Consider the following 16,337-nt stretch of genomic DNA (forward strand, 5'->3'; position numbering starts at 1 on the left):
ATGTTTTAATATTGCACCTTTGACCTGTGCAGCATTGTTGTGCATACAGAAAATCACGTGTCCCTTGAAATTTTAGGGAAAAGTCCAGGCCAGTAGACTTGCTGAACAAATTTAGAAATATCACCAGTTCAGAGGCTGACTAATCAGCTTTTAGTCTGACTTCCACTAGGGCCAACCTTTGAACTATGTGTTGTCTTTATTTTTATTATTGCAGTGACCTCACCTCCATTACCATTCCAGTGTATAAAGTCCACTTTGAGGCAGTGGGTGCACAGCACAGAGAACGGCTGCTTGTATAGCTGGTGGGTCAGCACAGACATGAAGGGTCTTATGAGAATTACAGTGCTTTCTATAGCACTAAGCATAGCAGTGAGTACAGAAGAAGTGGCTGAGAATACCACAACCACTCAGTTACCCCCTGAAGATGCCTCTTCTGAGTGGGGTATTGGAGCCATTCGAGATGGATTTGAAGCTGTCAATGGTTATTTTGACTCTTTTCTGGAACTCCTGGGTGGAAGAAATGGTGTGTGCCAATACAAGTGTCGATATGGTACGGTTTTTTTTGTTTGTTTTTTTTCTTCTTTTCCCACAAAGCTTTTTTAGCTGCCGTAGAGGGAGAAAGTTTGATTGGTAATGATTTTAAAAATAAATGTGTGTTATGCAATACATATTTATAACTTGTAGACTTTGATATAGAGGGTTATTTTTTTTTAGTTGTAAGTTGCATGCTTTTTACCTGGAGATTCCATTCACAATCTATGTGTATATGGATAATGGGACCTTAAGCCAATATTTTTAGCAGTGTGATTTTACTTTGTAAAATATAAGTTAAACAATACTACTCTTTATTTTAATGCAAAATGAGTAACATGTACTCTTACTTGAGGCTACATTTGAAAATATAAAAAAAAAATAATGTGCAGTGTAATTTTTGATCTGTTATGTAATTGAGTAAAATGGAACCTATGAGGACAGAAATATGGGAGCTGTCACAGCGGATTTGATTTAACAGATGTAAATTCCAGGGGTATCATTCTAAACCTTGTTTCCCTACCCAGTAAATGACTATTTTAGAACAAGCATGCAGCCAGTTAAGTCTGAAAATCTGAATTAGCGTCCTCCATGCTTATTCTCCCAGCTTCCATATTTCTATCATTTTAGGCTCCCCTTCGGGAAGAACTGGCTTTGGGTTGATTAATTGTTTCTGGCATGTAAAGCCCACATTTGTATATTGAACCAGACTCGTTAAAGTGGTTTTAAACCCAAAATCAAACGTTTATTTTATTGCAGCTTACCAATTCTTAGATGTGATGGCTGTATTAGTTTTCTTAAGATTTCTTTCTTCTATTTTCACACGGTGATCTGGCTGTCTGTTGTTTTTCAAAAGAACAAGCTCTCTTGCAGATGTATCAGTTACAGGAATGAGACAAGTAATTTATGCTTACATGTGTTTGCTATAGCTGCTTATAAAGTGTTAGTTGGAGTTTGCATTTGCTATTGCATGCAGGTCCTGGGAAAGATAGTATCTGCCTTTGAGGCAGTTCTGTATCATCAGTTCCATACGAGAACTCTTCAAAGGGAAATCCTGTCCAAGTGGGACAAGTCCCCCAACGCCATTGACTCCCACATTCGTCTGGGTCAAAAGACCAGGATCTTGCTACTTTGATGGCTTTGACCTCCTGTCAGGAAGGGAAACCGTTCCTCCCCTTGCATTGGACGGTGATCACGACAGATGCGAACCAGTCTGGCTGAGGGGGAGTGCTGGGGGCGAGCTCAGCCCAGTGTCGCTGGATACCGGAGGAGTCCCAGTTATCAATGTCCTGGAACTTCAGACAATCAGGCTCTGCCTGGAGCATTGGACAGAGCGTCTTCAGGGGCACCCTGTCCATAACATATCCAGTCAGACACTGCCATGGTGGTGACTTATGTTAACCATCAAGGTGGGACAAGGAGTTTGGTAGCATTGGTGGAGGCCTCCCACCCATGCTTTTCTTTCTCTCGAAGGTGGTCTGTTTTTCTTTTGAACTAGGTCCTACCTTCTTTATGTCCTTCGTATCCTAAGGAATGCCCTCTGAATGTGGTTTGGGCAATTCGGGTGTATCTGTCAGCTACTGAGTCCTTTCGGTGATTGGGTTGCCTTTTTGTGATCACAGATAAGCCGAAGAAGGGTTTGACGGTGTCCTCTGCCACCATTTCTATATGAATTAGACAGACTGTGGTTAAAGCCTATACCTTTAGGGGTCAGGTTCTTCCCTTTCCTGTAACATGCTCTACTCGGGAGCTTAGTGCTTCCTGGACCTTTTGTCAGGCATCTGTGCCTCAAATCTGCAAGGTGGCTACCTGGTCGTCAGTGCACAGTGGGGTGTGGGTTCTGGTTGGGATCTTGTGTTCCAGTTGACCTTTGCTATTGCTCCCAGCCCTCACTTTTTAGGCACTGCTTTGGTTAAGAATAAAAGACACTGTGTCCATCAATGAACAAATTTTTTTGTTACTCACCGTAAAATCCCTTTCTCTGAGTTCATTGATGGACACAGCACCTGCCCCTCTGTGATTTTTTTTTTTCTTTGATACTGCTTGTGACCAACCTGATTGCCTATGCAGAGAGGGGGTTTATATCAGTCAGGATTTCCCATAGGCAGTGCCGAGTTTCTTTTTTCTGCCTAGTGTCCTATTCCTGTAGGTGCCGATATAACCCTATGGTCAAGAATTGAAGACACTGTGTTCAGCAATATCAGAAAGGGATTTTACGGTGCGTAACAACAAATCCCATTTTTTCTTTTTGGAATATGGTTTCAAATGGTGGATAAATCAATTATCTTAATTCTTTACTGAACTTCTAGCGCTGACTTTTTTTGTTTTGTTTTGGACAGCATGGGGAAGAGTTAGAGCCTTGGTTCCTTTGTATTATTGGCTGCATTACCGTCCCTATGTAGGTATTTTCTTTTCTCACACTGAACATAGATAGAATATGTGGGGAGATATCTTCCACTATTTGACAGATGTCAGATAGAACTGGAAGTAAAGGGAAATCTTTCCAATGGGGATACGGATTAAAACATTTTGGTTGAAGTTGACCTTTACCTGTACATAGTTTCGGCAATGCGAGCCTTATATAGTAAGATGATCGGGAAATAAACCTTCTTTCAAGATTTTTCAGTGCACTATGATCATATTATTGGAAGAGTGCTGTTTGTAGACAATCTGATGCAATAATTTGACAGCCTTACAAGCTCTCAAATTAGGTTAGCTTAAAGTCCCTTTTAGAGGTTACAGACACTGGGCTCATATAAACAAACCTGGTTTCCTGTTGTTTGCTGAAAGTATTTTGACTATCTTGGATATTTTCTGCTCAGGCTTATGGCCCGTACACACGATCGCAATATCGTACGACAGATTGTACGGCTTTTTTCGCTTAATAGTTGCAAGTAGAAATTAAATAGGTTACTAAAGTCACAAATTCTCTTACGATAGAAAAAAAAAATTGTCGTGATTGGCTCTCGAAAGCTCTATACTAACGATCTGATTATCGTACAATCGTGTCGAAAGTGGTATTTTTCGTCCGATTTTCAGATCGTGTGTACGGGCCATTAGTTGGACCAAAAATTTTCTGCAAATTGCCAAATGTTGTGATGATTATGCTAAGGGTATTGTACAGTATAACAACGTATAAGTAGTAAAAAATTATGCATAGACCAGAACTATAAAACTGTTGATGCCACACATGTAGAAGTATGCTCCAGAACACTGTCTCTTTGCAGACATTTGACACCTAACATGGCTGTGCTTGTACACTGACCTCCTGAAACCTGTACCCTCAAGTAGGGATGAGCTTCGTGTTCGAGTCGAACCCATGTTCGACTCAAACATCGTCTGTTCACCGAATTGCGCACGATATGGGCCGTTCGCGCCAAATTCGTGTGGCGCGTCATGGCCCATAATTCACTGCGGCATCGCAGTGCATTGCTGGCTGATGATTGGCCAAGCATGCACTATGACCCGCATGCTTGGCCAATCACAGCGCCGTCTGAACAGAGAGCCGTAATTGGCCAAAGCCAAGGAGGCTTTGGCCAATTATGGCTCAGGGGATTTAGCACACGTCCCACACTATATAAGGCCGCCTGCACGGCGGCCCTGTGTAGTGTGTGTTCCGGCGTTCATAGATAGAGAGAGAGAGAGACAGACAGTGTCATTTGATTTGAGTTAGATAGATTAGGCAGAACAGTCAGTCAGTTAGCTGCACTTACAGTGTATTGTGTATATATGCATCCCAGGTGTTGCATATATATATATACACTGTATTCAGTTTAGCTAGATCCGTTCCTGTTATCTTCTTACTGACAGGCAGGCTTGTCTTGTTACAGTATTTACAGCTACCTGAAGAAAATTCCTGGTGTTCTTTTGATCCTATTAGTACCACAGTCAGGCAGCTAGACTATTTACAGTTAGTGCAGTGCGTCCTGCTCACAGTGTTCAGCTAAAACTACAAGTTAGTGGGGTGCGTCCTGCTCACAGTGTTCAGCTAAACCTACAAGTTAGTGGGGTGCGTCCTGCTCACAGTGTTCAGCTAAACCTACAAGTTAGTGTGGTGCGTCCACCTCACAGTGTTCAGCTAAACCTACAAGTTAGTGCGGTGCGTCCTGCTCACAGTGTTCAGCTAAAACTACAAGTTAGTGCGGTGCGTCCACCTCACAGTGTTCAGCTAAACCTAGAAGTTAGTGCGGTGCGTCCTGCTCACAGTGTTCAGCTAAAACTACAAGTTAGTGCTGTGCGTCCTCCTCACAGTGTTCAGCTAAACCTACAGCGTAGTTAGACCTCTGCACAGTGTTCATCTAAAGCTACAAGTTAGTGCAGTGCGTCCTGCTCACAGTGTTCAGCTAGATCCGTTCCTGTTATCTTCTTACTGACAGGCAGGCTTGTCTTGTTACAGTATTTACAGCTACCTGAAGAAAATTGCTGGTGTTCTTTTGATCCTATTAGTACCACAGTCAGGCAGCTAGTCTATTTACAGTTAGTGCAGTGCGTCCTGCTCACAGTGTTCAGCTAAAACTACAAGTTAGTGGGGTATGTCCACCTCACAGTGTTCAGCTAAACCTAGAAGTTAGTGCGGTGCGTCCTGCTCACAGTGTTCAGCTAAAACTACAAGTTAGTGCTGTCCGTCCTGCTCACAGTGTTCAGCTAAAACTACAAGTTAGTGTGGTGCGTCCACCTCCCAGTGTTCAGCTAAAACTACAAGTTAGTGCGGTGCGTCCACCTCACAGTGTTCAGCTAAACCTACAAGTTAGTGCGGTGCGTCCTGCTCACAGTGTTCAGCTAAAACTACAAGTTAGTGCGGTGCGTCCTCCTCACAGTGTCCAGCTAAACCTACAAGTTATTTTTTTGCGAGCTCTGCACAGTGTTCAGCTAAAGCTACCTGTAGAAGGTTGGTGGTGTTTTCCTGATCCTATCACTACCGCAGGCAGCTAAAAAAGCTACAAGTTAGTTTTTTTGCAAGCTCTGCACAGTGCTCAGGTAAAGCTACCTGTAGAAGGTTGGTGGTGTTCTCATACTACAGGCAAGCAGTTGATTTTGCTAGCTGTAGTATCAGTACATATATATATATATATATATATATCCCAGCTTAGTGCAGCTACAGGCCATTAGTATGTCTGGAAGGCCAAGAAGGAGAGGCAGACAGTTACAAGCCAATAAGAGAGGGCAAGCAGGCTCTGTGTCTAGTGCTGGTCGTGGAGACGGTGCATCCTCATCAGCACGTGGCCGTGGGACACGCGTGGCCTTTTTTTCGGCAGCTGGCCGTGTTGAGCCGCAACATGCGGAAGACTTGATCGAGTGGATGACCAAGCCGTCCTCATCTTCCTCATCCTCTCTCACCCATGCCCAGGGTACTTTGTCTGGCAAAGCAGCGGCCTCTTCCCTTGGCTCAATGTCATCAGTGACTCCTTCCCTAGCCCCACCATGTCCTCCTGAGGAGTCCCTCGAACTGTTTGACCACAGTGTTGGGTACATGCTCCAGGAGGATGCCCAGTGTTTGGAAGGCTCTGATGATGATACTGAGCTTGATGAAGGCAGTAACGTGAGCACGGACAGAGGGGGTGCCCAAGAAGGACAGCAATCTGGCAGTCATGCTCCCCCTGCTGCAGCATACTGCCAGGTTTGCTCCAGTGATGAGGAGGGAGGGGATGATGAGGTCACTGACTCAACGTGGGTGCCTGATAGGAGAGAGGAGGAGGAGGAGGCAGCACATCACCAACGAGGCAGGATGCCCTCCAGGGGCCAGCCTAAGGGCAGCACCTTGACTGTATCACACCCCAAAGCTCCACATGTGCAGGGCGCTGCAGTCTCTGCGCGTTATTCAAAAAGTTCTTTGGTGTGGGCCTCTTTTGAGACGAGTGCATCAGATCGCACCGCTGCTATTTGCAACATATGTCTCAAGCGTATCTCGCGTGGCCAAAACATCTCCCACTTGGGTACCACATGCTTGACCAGACATATGTTGACCTGCCATGCAGTTTGTTGGCAAGCGTATCTAAAAGACCCACACCAAAGAACAAAGAGGACCTCTCCTTGCTCCTCATCAGCTGAGATGTCCAACCCCACTATACTTTCAGTCCTCTCTGAGACCTGCACTGAGAGGAATGAAGGTGTAGAATTAGGTGTGTCACAGCCAAGTACTTGTGGGCAATCTGCTTTTGGTACACCGACGTCAGATTGTACCAGGCAAATGTCCCTGCCCCAGCTGCTGCACCGCCGAAAGAAGTTTGCTCCCAGCTATCCACATGCTCAGAGGTTGAATGCTAGCTTGGCAAAATTGCTAGCACTTCAACTGCTGCCTTTTCAGTTGGTAGACTCTGCCCCCTTCCGTGAGTTTGTGGAATGTGCGGTTCCTCAGTGGCAGGTACCCAAACGCCACTTTTTCTCACGGAAGGCGATTCCGGCTCTCTACCAGCATGTGGAAGGCAATGTCCATGCCTCGCTGGACAGGGCGGTCAGCGGTAAGGTGCATATTACCGCTGACTCACGGTCCAGCAGGCATGGACAGGGACGTTACCTAAGTTTCACGGCGCATTGGGTGACTCTGCTGGCAGCTGGGAAGGATGCAGGACAAGGTGCAGTAGTGTTGGAGGTTGTTCCGCCACCACACCTCCAAAATGCTAATGATTGTGACACACCTCTCTCCTCCACCCCCTCCTCTTCTTCTTCCTCCATGGCCTTTTCCTGTGCTTTGTCCTCGGAACCAGCGGTGCTCCGTAGCCGTTCAAAGGGCTACGCAAGTACGCAGGCCAAAAGATGCCATGCGGTGCTTGAGCTGGTGTGCTTGGGGGACAGGAGCCACACTGGGGCAGAGGTTCTGTCAGCTCTGCAGGGGCAGGTTCAGAGGTGGTTGACGCCACGCCAACTTAAGGCAGGAATAGTGGTTTGTGACAATGGCACCAACCTCCTCTCTGCCCTCCGACAGGGACAAATGACCCATGAGCCCTGTTTGGCTCACGTCCTTAACTTGGTGGTGCAGCGGTTCTTGGGCAGGTACCCAGGCTTACAGGATGTCCTGAGGCAGGCCAGGAAAGTCTGTGTGCATTTCCGCCGGTCATATAATGCCAGTGCTCGGCTGACGGACCTCCAAAAGGAGTTTAACCTGCCCAAGAACCGCCTAATCTGCGACATGCCCACCAGGTGTAACTCAACATTGGCCATGCTGCAGTGGCTGCACACGCAGCAGAGGGCCATCAATGAGTACCTGTGCGACTATGGCACCAGGACAGGGTCAGGGGAGCTTGTTTTTTTTCCCCACGCCAGTGGGCCATGATCAGGGATGCATGCACTGTCCTGTCACCATTTGAGGAGGCCACGAGGATGGTGAGCAGTGACAGTGTATGCATCAGTGACACTGTCCCCCTTGTCCACCTGTTGGAGCACACGCTGCGTGGAATAATGGACAGGGCACTTGAGGCAGAACAGAGGCAGGAAGAGGAGGACTTCCTTAGCTCTCAAGGCCCCCTTTATCCAGCCAGTGTTCCTGCGTGCCCGCCGATCACACAGGAAGAGGAGGAGGAGGAGGAGGAGGAAGATTGTGTCAGTATGGAGGTGGAGCCTGGCACTCAGCATCAGCAGCATTCTTTAAGGGATCAGTCCCAAGAAACACATGGACTTGTACGTGGCTGGGAGGAGGTGGCTGCGGACCATGTCGTCCTTAGTGACCCAGAGGACTCCGGACCAAATGCCTCAGCAAACCTACACTGCATGGCCTCCCTGATCCTGCAAAGCCTGCGTAAGGATCCTCATATTCGTGGTATCAAGGAGAAGGACCAATACTGGCTGGCAACCCTCCTTGATCCACGTTACAAGGGTAAGGTTGCGGACCTTATCTTGCCATCGCAGAGGGAGCAGAGGATGAAACATCTTCGGGAGGCCTTGCAGAAAGGTCTGTGCAACGCGTTCCCAGAGACTGGGAGGTTACAAACTCCTGTTTCTGGACAACGTGTTGCTGAGGCTTCGGTCAGTCAAAGAAGGAGCGGTGGAGAAGGTGGCCGTCTGACCGATGCGTTCAGACAATTTTTTGGTCCGCAGCCCCAAGGTATGATCGGTTCCAGCAACCATCGCCAGCGTCTGTTTTACATGGTGCAGGAATACCTAGGGGCAAGATCTGACTTGGACACCTTTCCCACCGAAAATCCTCTGGGTTACTGGGTCTTGAGGATGGATCACTGGCCAGAGCTTGCACAGTATGCAATTGAGCTACTGGCCTGTCCTGCATCCAGCGTTCTTTCGGAACGCACATTCAGTGCTGCTGGAGGCTTTGTAACCGATCACAGGGTGCGTCTGTCCGCCGACTCGGTCGATCGACTGACCTTCATAAAAATGAATCAGTCTTGGATCACCACCAGCTACCAAGCACCTGATGCTGATGTAACCGAATAATTTTTTTTGAAATCTCAGATCCCTTCAAAGACTGCCTATGCTGATGCTGAGTGACTATCCCAGAGTAATTATCCTCTTCCTCCTCAATCATCATGCTGATAGCTTGTAAGAACATTTTTGGTTCTGGGCGCCACCACCAGTGCCTAAGGCCCAATTTTTCAGCCCCTATTTAACAGGGGCGTGTAATTAAAATTTTTGATGCAATACTTTGCAGCAGGGCTCGTTTCTGCGTTACAACTAGAGTATCTGTGAGGGGTTGCAGTGTTGTGGCACCAGCACCAGTGCCTAAGGCCCAATTTTTCAGCCCCTGTTTAACAGGGGCATGTAATTACAATTTTTGATGCAATACTTTGCAGCAGGGCTCATTTCTGCGTTCCAACTAGAGTATCTGTGAGAGGTTGCAGTGTTGTGGCACCAGCACCAGTGCCTAAGGCCCAATTTTTCAGCCCCTGTTTAAGAGGGGCCTGTAATTACAATTTTTGATGCAATAATTTGCAGCAGGGCTCATTTCTGCGTTCCAACTAGAGTATCTGTGAGGGGTTGCAGTGTTGTGGCACCAGCACCAGTGCCTAAGGCCCAATTTTTCAGCCCCTGTTTAAGAGGGGCCTGTAATTACAATTTTTGATGCAATACTTTGCAGCAGGGCTCATTTCTGCGTTCCAACTAGAGTATCTGTGAGGGGTTGCAGTGTTGTGGCACCAGCGCCAGTGCCTAAGGCCTAATTTTTCAGCCCCTGTTCAACAGGGGCATGTAATTACAATTCTTGATCTAATATTTCACAGCAGGGCCCATTTCTGCACCCACCAAGAGCGAGTGAGGACTTACAGTGTTGTGGCACCACCACCACCAAAGGCCCAATTTTTCTGCCCTTGTTCAACAGGGGCATGTAATTACAATTCTTGATCTAATATTTCACAGCAGGGCCCTGTGAGGGCTTACAGTGTTGTGGCCACAACAACACCTAAGGCCCAAATTTCTGCTGAGTATATAGGGCAGGCCCCTACTTTCAAACATCTAACTTACAAACGACTCCTACTTGCAAACGGAAGGAGACAACAGGAAGTGAGATGAAATCTACCCCTAGGAAGGGAAATTCTCTCCTGTAAGAGTTAATATGGGAAAAACATTTCTCCTTTCCACTAATGCTTTCCAATCCTTGTTCCACAAAAAACCCCAAATTTTCAAAAAACATTTGTCATTGGGACAAAAAGTGAGGTGAAATCTTCTGAAGAGGAGGAAAGATAGCAAAACAAATGTCACAGGGATGATAACCCTTCCCTATGTTTTCCAAAAAGCGTAAAAAAGATTTTTTGGCTGGAGCTAAACACGTTAAAAATGTACCCGTTAAAAATTACAAACAGATTCTACTTAACAACAAACCTACAGTCCCTGTCTTGTTTGCACCGCCTGTATACTGCTGTTCAGAGTATATAGGGCCTGGTGGCCCCACACCTTTCCTTATTTTAATTTGGGTGCGGGGTTCCCCTTAATATCCATACACTACCCAAAGGGCCTGGTAATGGTCTGGGGGGTACCCATGCCGTTTGTCTCACTGATTTTCATCCATATTGCCAGAACCTGACATTACATTAAACCCGCAAGCAGTTTTAAATGAGATTTTTTCCTTTAAAAATGACATTTTGTGCAGGGACTGTTCTAAACACGGGAAACATGCGCCACTTTACAGGCATACTATAGACACACCCCAGGTACGATATTTAAAGGAATATTTCACTTATTTTTTTTTTCACTTTAAGCATCATTAAAATCACTGCTCCCGAAAAAAGGGCCGTTTTTAAAAGTTTTTTTTGCATCGATACAAGTCCCCTGGGGTAGGACCCGGGTCCCCAAACCCTTTTTAGGACAATACCATGCAAATTACCCTTTAAAATGAGCACTTTTGATTTTGAACGTTCGAGTCCCATAGACGTCAATGGGGTTCTAACGTTCGTGTGAATTTTCGGTCCGTTGGCAGGTTCTGTTGCGAACCGAACCGGGGGGTGTTCGGCTCATCCCTACCCTCAAGCTAAGAGCATAGTTCCTTGCACTAGTAACTGCCCTGGGTTGTAGCCCCTTGGACCAGTTGGCGCATTCTGAGTGGCACTTCAACACACTGGTATACACTAATGGTATTCCTTGGGGTCACCAGAACTAGTGTCCCCATTGGAAGACTTCCCCTTCATTACTTTTCTGGGGACAACCCACATTTTTTCTTTCACTTTCAATGATAATTCTAAACAGGACAAAAATAGAGGGTGAATCTCCCTAACGGGGGCACAGAATAAATAAACCTGACAGGTGTTCTAATCCATCTCCATTCTATTCAAATCAAAAAAGTTTTGCCTTTAGTTGTACTTTAACATGATCAGAAAATGACTAGATTTATAGAACATAAAACATTTGTATGCGATATTTAAGAGATCTACTAATAAAAACAAACACACGGACAAACTTCTGTGAACATACATGTTTATACAGGCAAATCTATAGCACATATACATAAATAGTTTATTCCACACAGACGGAAATATCGGATCTATTCTAGTTCTATTATATACCCTCATACGTTGCACGTAACCGATTAACGGCTTGTGTAGACAGGCAAATACCGTGTACTTTCAGGTATGTTAGGCAGCTTTTGCATTCCTGCTTCAGGTTTTAAAGTGGATGTAAACCCCATTCATGAAATCTGACCTTGGCACATATATCTGTAGTGTTTACTTATCTCTATCCAAAGCTCTGAGTCCCATGTCTTTCAGCTGTTCAATTCCTCTGTTATCAGCATGATAACTTCTGACAAGTTCTCCAACACACAAGATAAAAGCAGCTGCAAAAGTCTTTAGACAGGAAGTGATCCCCTATATAATCCCTCCCATACAGGAAGTACTTCAGTTTTTTACCAGTGTCTGCAAGGTGGATGGCACGGTTTGTTTGAGCTCTCTGAGCTCCAGGTCTCTAGTCCCACAAACGGTTCTTAAATGAATCAAGTGATTGACCGATCGGATCCACTTGACACAGGCTTTATATGCTTAGATAAATGGTACCTGAGCCTCGCAAAGAAGACTCAAGATCCTGCAAGGTTTTGCCTGTAATGGAGCCTCTGAGCGATTGACTCTGCGAAGTGGAATCCTGGACACCACAGCGCTAAGGCATTCCTGCAGGGTGCTGTACAGGTCCAAGTGAGTGGACACCAAACATGAAAAGGATACCCAGTCCTTGAAGGTCCTCAAGAACCCCCAGTGATGGGTGAAGTTTGGACTCTTAGTTTCAAAGCTGCCCTGCGCATGGACGGGTAAGTGAAACCCCTTTATTTATTATTGTGGGGTGTTCTAGTGATTATAACAATCAGTCAAGCTAGCTAGAGGCTGGACACCTGTGTGCAGTGACCATACGGGGGAGTTTTTGGGCTAGCTGTAGGTGTTTGCAAAGTGTACCTTTTTTGCTTGTGTCTGGCTGTTTTTTACCTGTATGATGGCGCACAACGATGCGCCATTTTGCCTTGGTTCACCATGGCGCACGAGCGATAGCAAGAGTGCCGCTGTGCTCAGCAGTTGTTTGTTTGGCGGCCATGGTGCATGTGCATTCGCAAAAGCACAGCTGGGCTTAGCAATTTGTTTGGTGGCCATGGCACACGTGCATTATTTAAGCTGTGTAGGCCAAGCATGCGGTGCATCCAGAAGGCAGCTGTGGGACACAGAGCAGGCTCTGAACAGGCACTTGCAGCAGTTCATTTTTCCTTACCTGGGTCACGTGAGTCACCAAGTGTTGCTTGGCAGGCTAAAGGTGCTTAGCAGGATTGTTACATAGGGGCTTGGTGAGCCCTATTAAAGGGTCTCCCTTCTGAGGTGTTTGCAATACTACACCCAAGTACTCTCTTTTTGTGGCTAGTAAATGTCTTCAAAAAAGAGGAGCGGGACTAACACTACAGGGAAGGGCACACCTATGTCATCATTTCCTGATGAACCCCTAGTCGTATCCCTAGTGTTGTATCCCCTGAAGGACCAGAGGCTTCCAGGAAATCTGAGCTGCTGCGCCTATCTGGTATTGTACCTACAGTCAATGCTGCTGCTTCACCCTTTATCAGCAAGGATGCCCTAGGCGGGTTAGAGCACAGGATTGCTGGCCTGATTGCCTCTGTCCCACAGGGTGGCAAGAAGCGTGACAGATCCCCCTCCCTTGAGCCTCTTAGTCTGGAGCAGGAATGGGTTGAGGATAGGGAAGAGCTAAGAGCTCAAGATTCTGTGGAGGGCCCGGCAGATGAGTCTGCTCCTGAGCAATCTGGACAAGAAGATATCCAGTTGATGTCTGCCTCTCAGTCACAGAGGCTTTTGATCCTAACTCTGACTAAAATGGTTCGTTCTGCCTTTAAGTTGCCTCTTGCAGAGGTGACTGAGCCCCCTGGTCCTCTTTGGGATCCTTGAGGCCTCTTCAGGCCGCACAGGCTTTCCCCCTGCACCCCCTGTTGGAACACACAGTGTATGCTGATTGGAAACATCCTGATGGGATTTTTGTTCCTCCTAAGAGGTTTTCCCTTTTATATCCCCATGGATGAAAAGTTTGTTAAAAAATGGAGCATGCCAGCCATAGATGCAGCAATCTCTTCCTTAAACAAGAACTTAACTTGTCTGGTAGATAACGCACAGGGCTTGAAAGACCCTGTTGACAAGAAATTGGAGTCATTATTTAAGACTTTTTTTTCTTTGGCCAGTTCTGCTGTTCAGCCAGCTGTTGTAGCAATTGGTATCTGCCAGTCCGTAAATGGCCAACCAGGAGGATGATCTGCCTAAAAGTAAGACAGATATTCCTTGAGGGCTGTGTTTTGCTGTTGACGCCTTAAAGGATTCAATACAGCAGGTTTCTCGTTTGGCTCTCTTGTCTGTACATATGCGCAAACTTTTGTGGCTTAAGAACTGGTCAGCCGAGCTTCCTTGTAAAAAGTTATTGGAAGGTTTCCCTTTTCATGGAGAACGTTAATTTGGTGATCATTTGGACAAATTATCCAAAAGATTTACGGAGGGAAGAGTTCTCTATTTCCTGTGGAGAAAAGCACCAGACGTTCCTCGTTTAAAACCTCAGGGACTGCTTCCTCAAATGTCTCAGCACCAAGGCGGTTCTGCCGCCAACAGGGCGCTAGAGCCAGGAGCAAGTGCCAGGGCCAGAAGAAGCCCTTGGCCCAAAGCTCTTTGAAATCTAGCACCAAGCCCTCCTTTTGAGGGGGTGCCCCCACTCCATCAAGTGGGGGGAAGGCTGCTGCACTTTGCAGACATTTGGCGAACAATAATTCAGGACGATGGGTCACCTCAATTATATCTCACAATTACAAGCTGGAGTTGCAGGGGGTTCCCCCTCAGAGATCCAGCGTTCCCTCGGATCCTCCAAAAAGAAACCTATTGCTTCAGGCACTACATCTAGTGCATCAAATAGTGATTGTAGATTGTAGGTTCCTGTATCCGAAAGGGGCACAGGGTTTTACTCCAAACCTGTTTACAGTTCAGAAACCAAACAGGGACACAAGGCCCATTTTGGATCTAAGGTCCCTGAACAAGTTTCTACTGATACAGTCCTTTTGGATGGAGTCTGTCCGCTCAGGAGTAGCCTCACTCCAGAGGGGAGACTTTCTAGCCTCCATCGATATAAAAGACGCGTATTTACACATACCTATCTTTCAGCCTCATCAGAGGTCCCTAGGTTTTGCAGTAGAGGAACGTAATTTTCAGTTTGTGTCTCTACCCTTCTGGCTTGCTACAGCTCCCCGGGTATTCACAAAGGTCCTAGAACCAGTACTGGATCTTTTAAGGGCCCAAGGGATTCTGGTGCTCGGACATCTGTATAACCTCCTGCTCATAGATCACTCATTATAGGCTCTAGAACAGAGCAAATATGCACATTGCGGTATTTGAAAAGCTTAGGCTGGATCATAAATACTGAAAAGTGTGAGCCTTGAAACCAGCTCAGTCTAAAGTATTTAGGTCTGATCCTAGATATGGTTCAAGCAAGAGTATTCTTGCCACCTGTAAGGATCTATGCCCTGAAGGTTCAGGTGCATCAGATAAGGGGCACCAGACAACCCTCCATTCGGCTCTGTATGAGTCTTCGAGTCAGTGCCCTATGCCCAGTTCCATTCCAGGCCCTTACAACAAGACATCTTGTTGGCTTTGAACAGAAGAGGACAAGCCCTGGATTATCCAATGTGCTTATCTCCTCGGGCACGCTAAAGCCTAAACTGGTGGTTGCAGGATCAGAACCTGCGAAAGGGAAAATCCTTTCTCCCAGAAACTTGGAGAGTACTGACTACAGATGCCAGTCTCTTAGGCTGGGGAGCAACCCTAGAAGCGCTCACAGCTCAGGGGAAATGGTCAGGGACAGAACAGATCTTGCCCATGTACATCCTGGAATTGCGGCAGTACGTCATGCCCTATGGTCCTGGATAGTGGAGCTTCAGGACTGCCCTATCAGTCCGACAATGCCACTGCAGTGGCCTATATAAATCACCAAGGCAGTACCAGTAGTTGTCAGCTCTGAAGGAGGTGAACCACATACTAACCTGGACAGAGGGACATGTGCCGATTCGATTGGCAGTCCATATCCCGGGAGTAGAGAACTGGAAGGCAGATTATCTCAGCCGCCAGCAGATCTGCCCGGGGGAATGGTCCCTACACCCAGGGGCGTTCCAGGAAATTTACCAGTGTTGGGGATGGCCAGAGGTCGACCTATTGGCATCCAGGTTCAACAAAAAGCTACAGCAATTTGTGTCCCGAACAAGGGATCCTCTGGAAATTGGAGCAGATGCTCTGATAGTTCCATGGAGCCAGTACTCCCTGGTTTATGCTTTCCCTCCAATCCCTCTCCTTCCACATTTGTTGAGCAGGATTCGGAGAGAGGGGGTTCCAGTTATTCTGGTGGCACCAGCCTGGCCCAGAAGGCCCTGGTTCCCAGAGATTGTGAGACTGACAATAGACAGGTCATGGACACTTCCACGTCTCCCCAATCTACTGTCTCAAGGTCCTATATTCCACCCAAATTTACAGTCTCTAAATTTGACGGCATGGCTATTAAAGCCAGGGTGCTGAAGAACTGTGGCATCTCGGGACCAGTAGTGTCTACCCTAGTGAATGCTAGAAAAGCTGTCGCTAGGAATATTTTTCATAAGGTCTGGAAGACTTATATTGCTTGGTGTAAAGCCAGAAAATGGCATCCTCGGAAATACGTGATTGGGTGAATTCTCTATTTTCTACAGTGGGCTTTGGAAATCAGATTGGTTTGAGTACAATCAGAGGTCAGATGTCAGCCTTGTCAGTATTCTTCCAAAGGCCTTTAGCATCCCATTCGTTAGTCCGAACCTTTATGCAGGGGGGCGACTTGTTTGCTTCCCCCATTAGGTCACCTATGTGTCCTTGGAACTTGAACTTGGTGCTGTCTGTGTT

At 46.6% G+C, this 16,337-nt stretch overlaps 1 protein-coding gene across 2 annotated transcripts in view; it reads left to right on the forward strand.

Annotated features, from left to right (window-relative positions):
• Positions 1-215: 215 nt before the first annotated feature.
• The window catches only part of PLA2G12B (phospholipase A2 group XIIB), a 44,986-nt gene continuing 28,864 nt past the window's right edge, over positions 216-16,337 (forward strand). For both annotated transcript variants that reach the window (XM_073596552.1, XM_073596553.1), the window contains exon 1: positions 216-550. In XM_073596552.1, the coding sequence (XP_073452653.1) occupies positions 319-550 (232 nt within the window). In that variant the 5' untranslated portion in view covers positions 216-318. The remainder of the gene's footprint in view (positions 551-16,337) is intronic.

This window comes from Aquarana catesbeiana, linkage group LG08 (genome assembly GCF_042186555.1).
Source record: "Aquarana catesbeiana isolate 2022-GZ linkage group LG08, ASM4218655v1, whole genome shotgun sequence".
Lineage (NCBI taxonomy): Eukaryota > Metazoa > Chordata > Amphibia > Anura > Ranidae > Aquarana > Aquarana catesbeiana.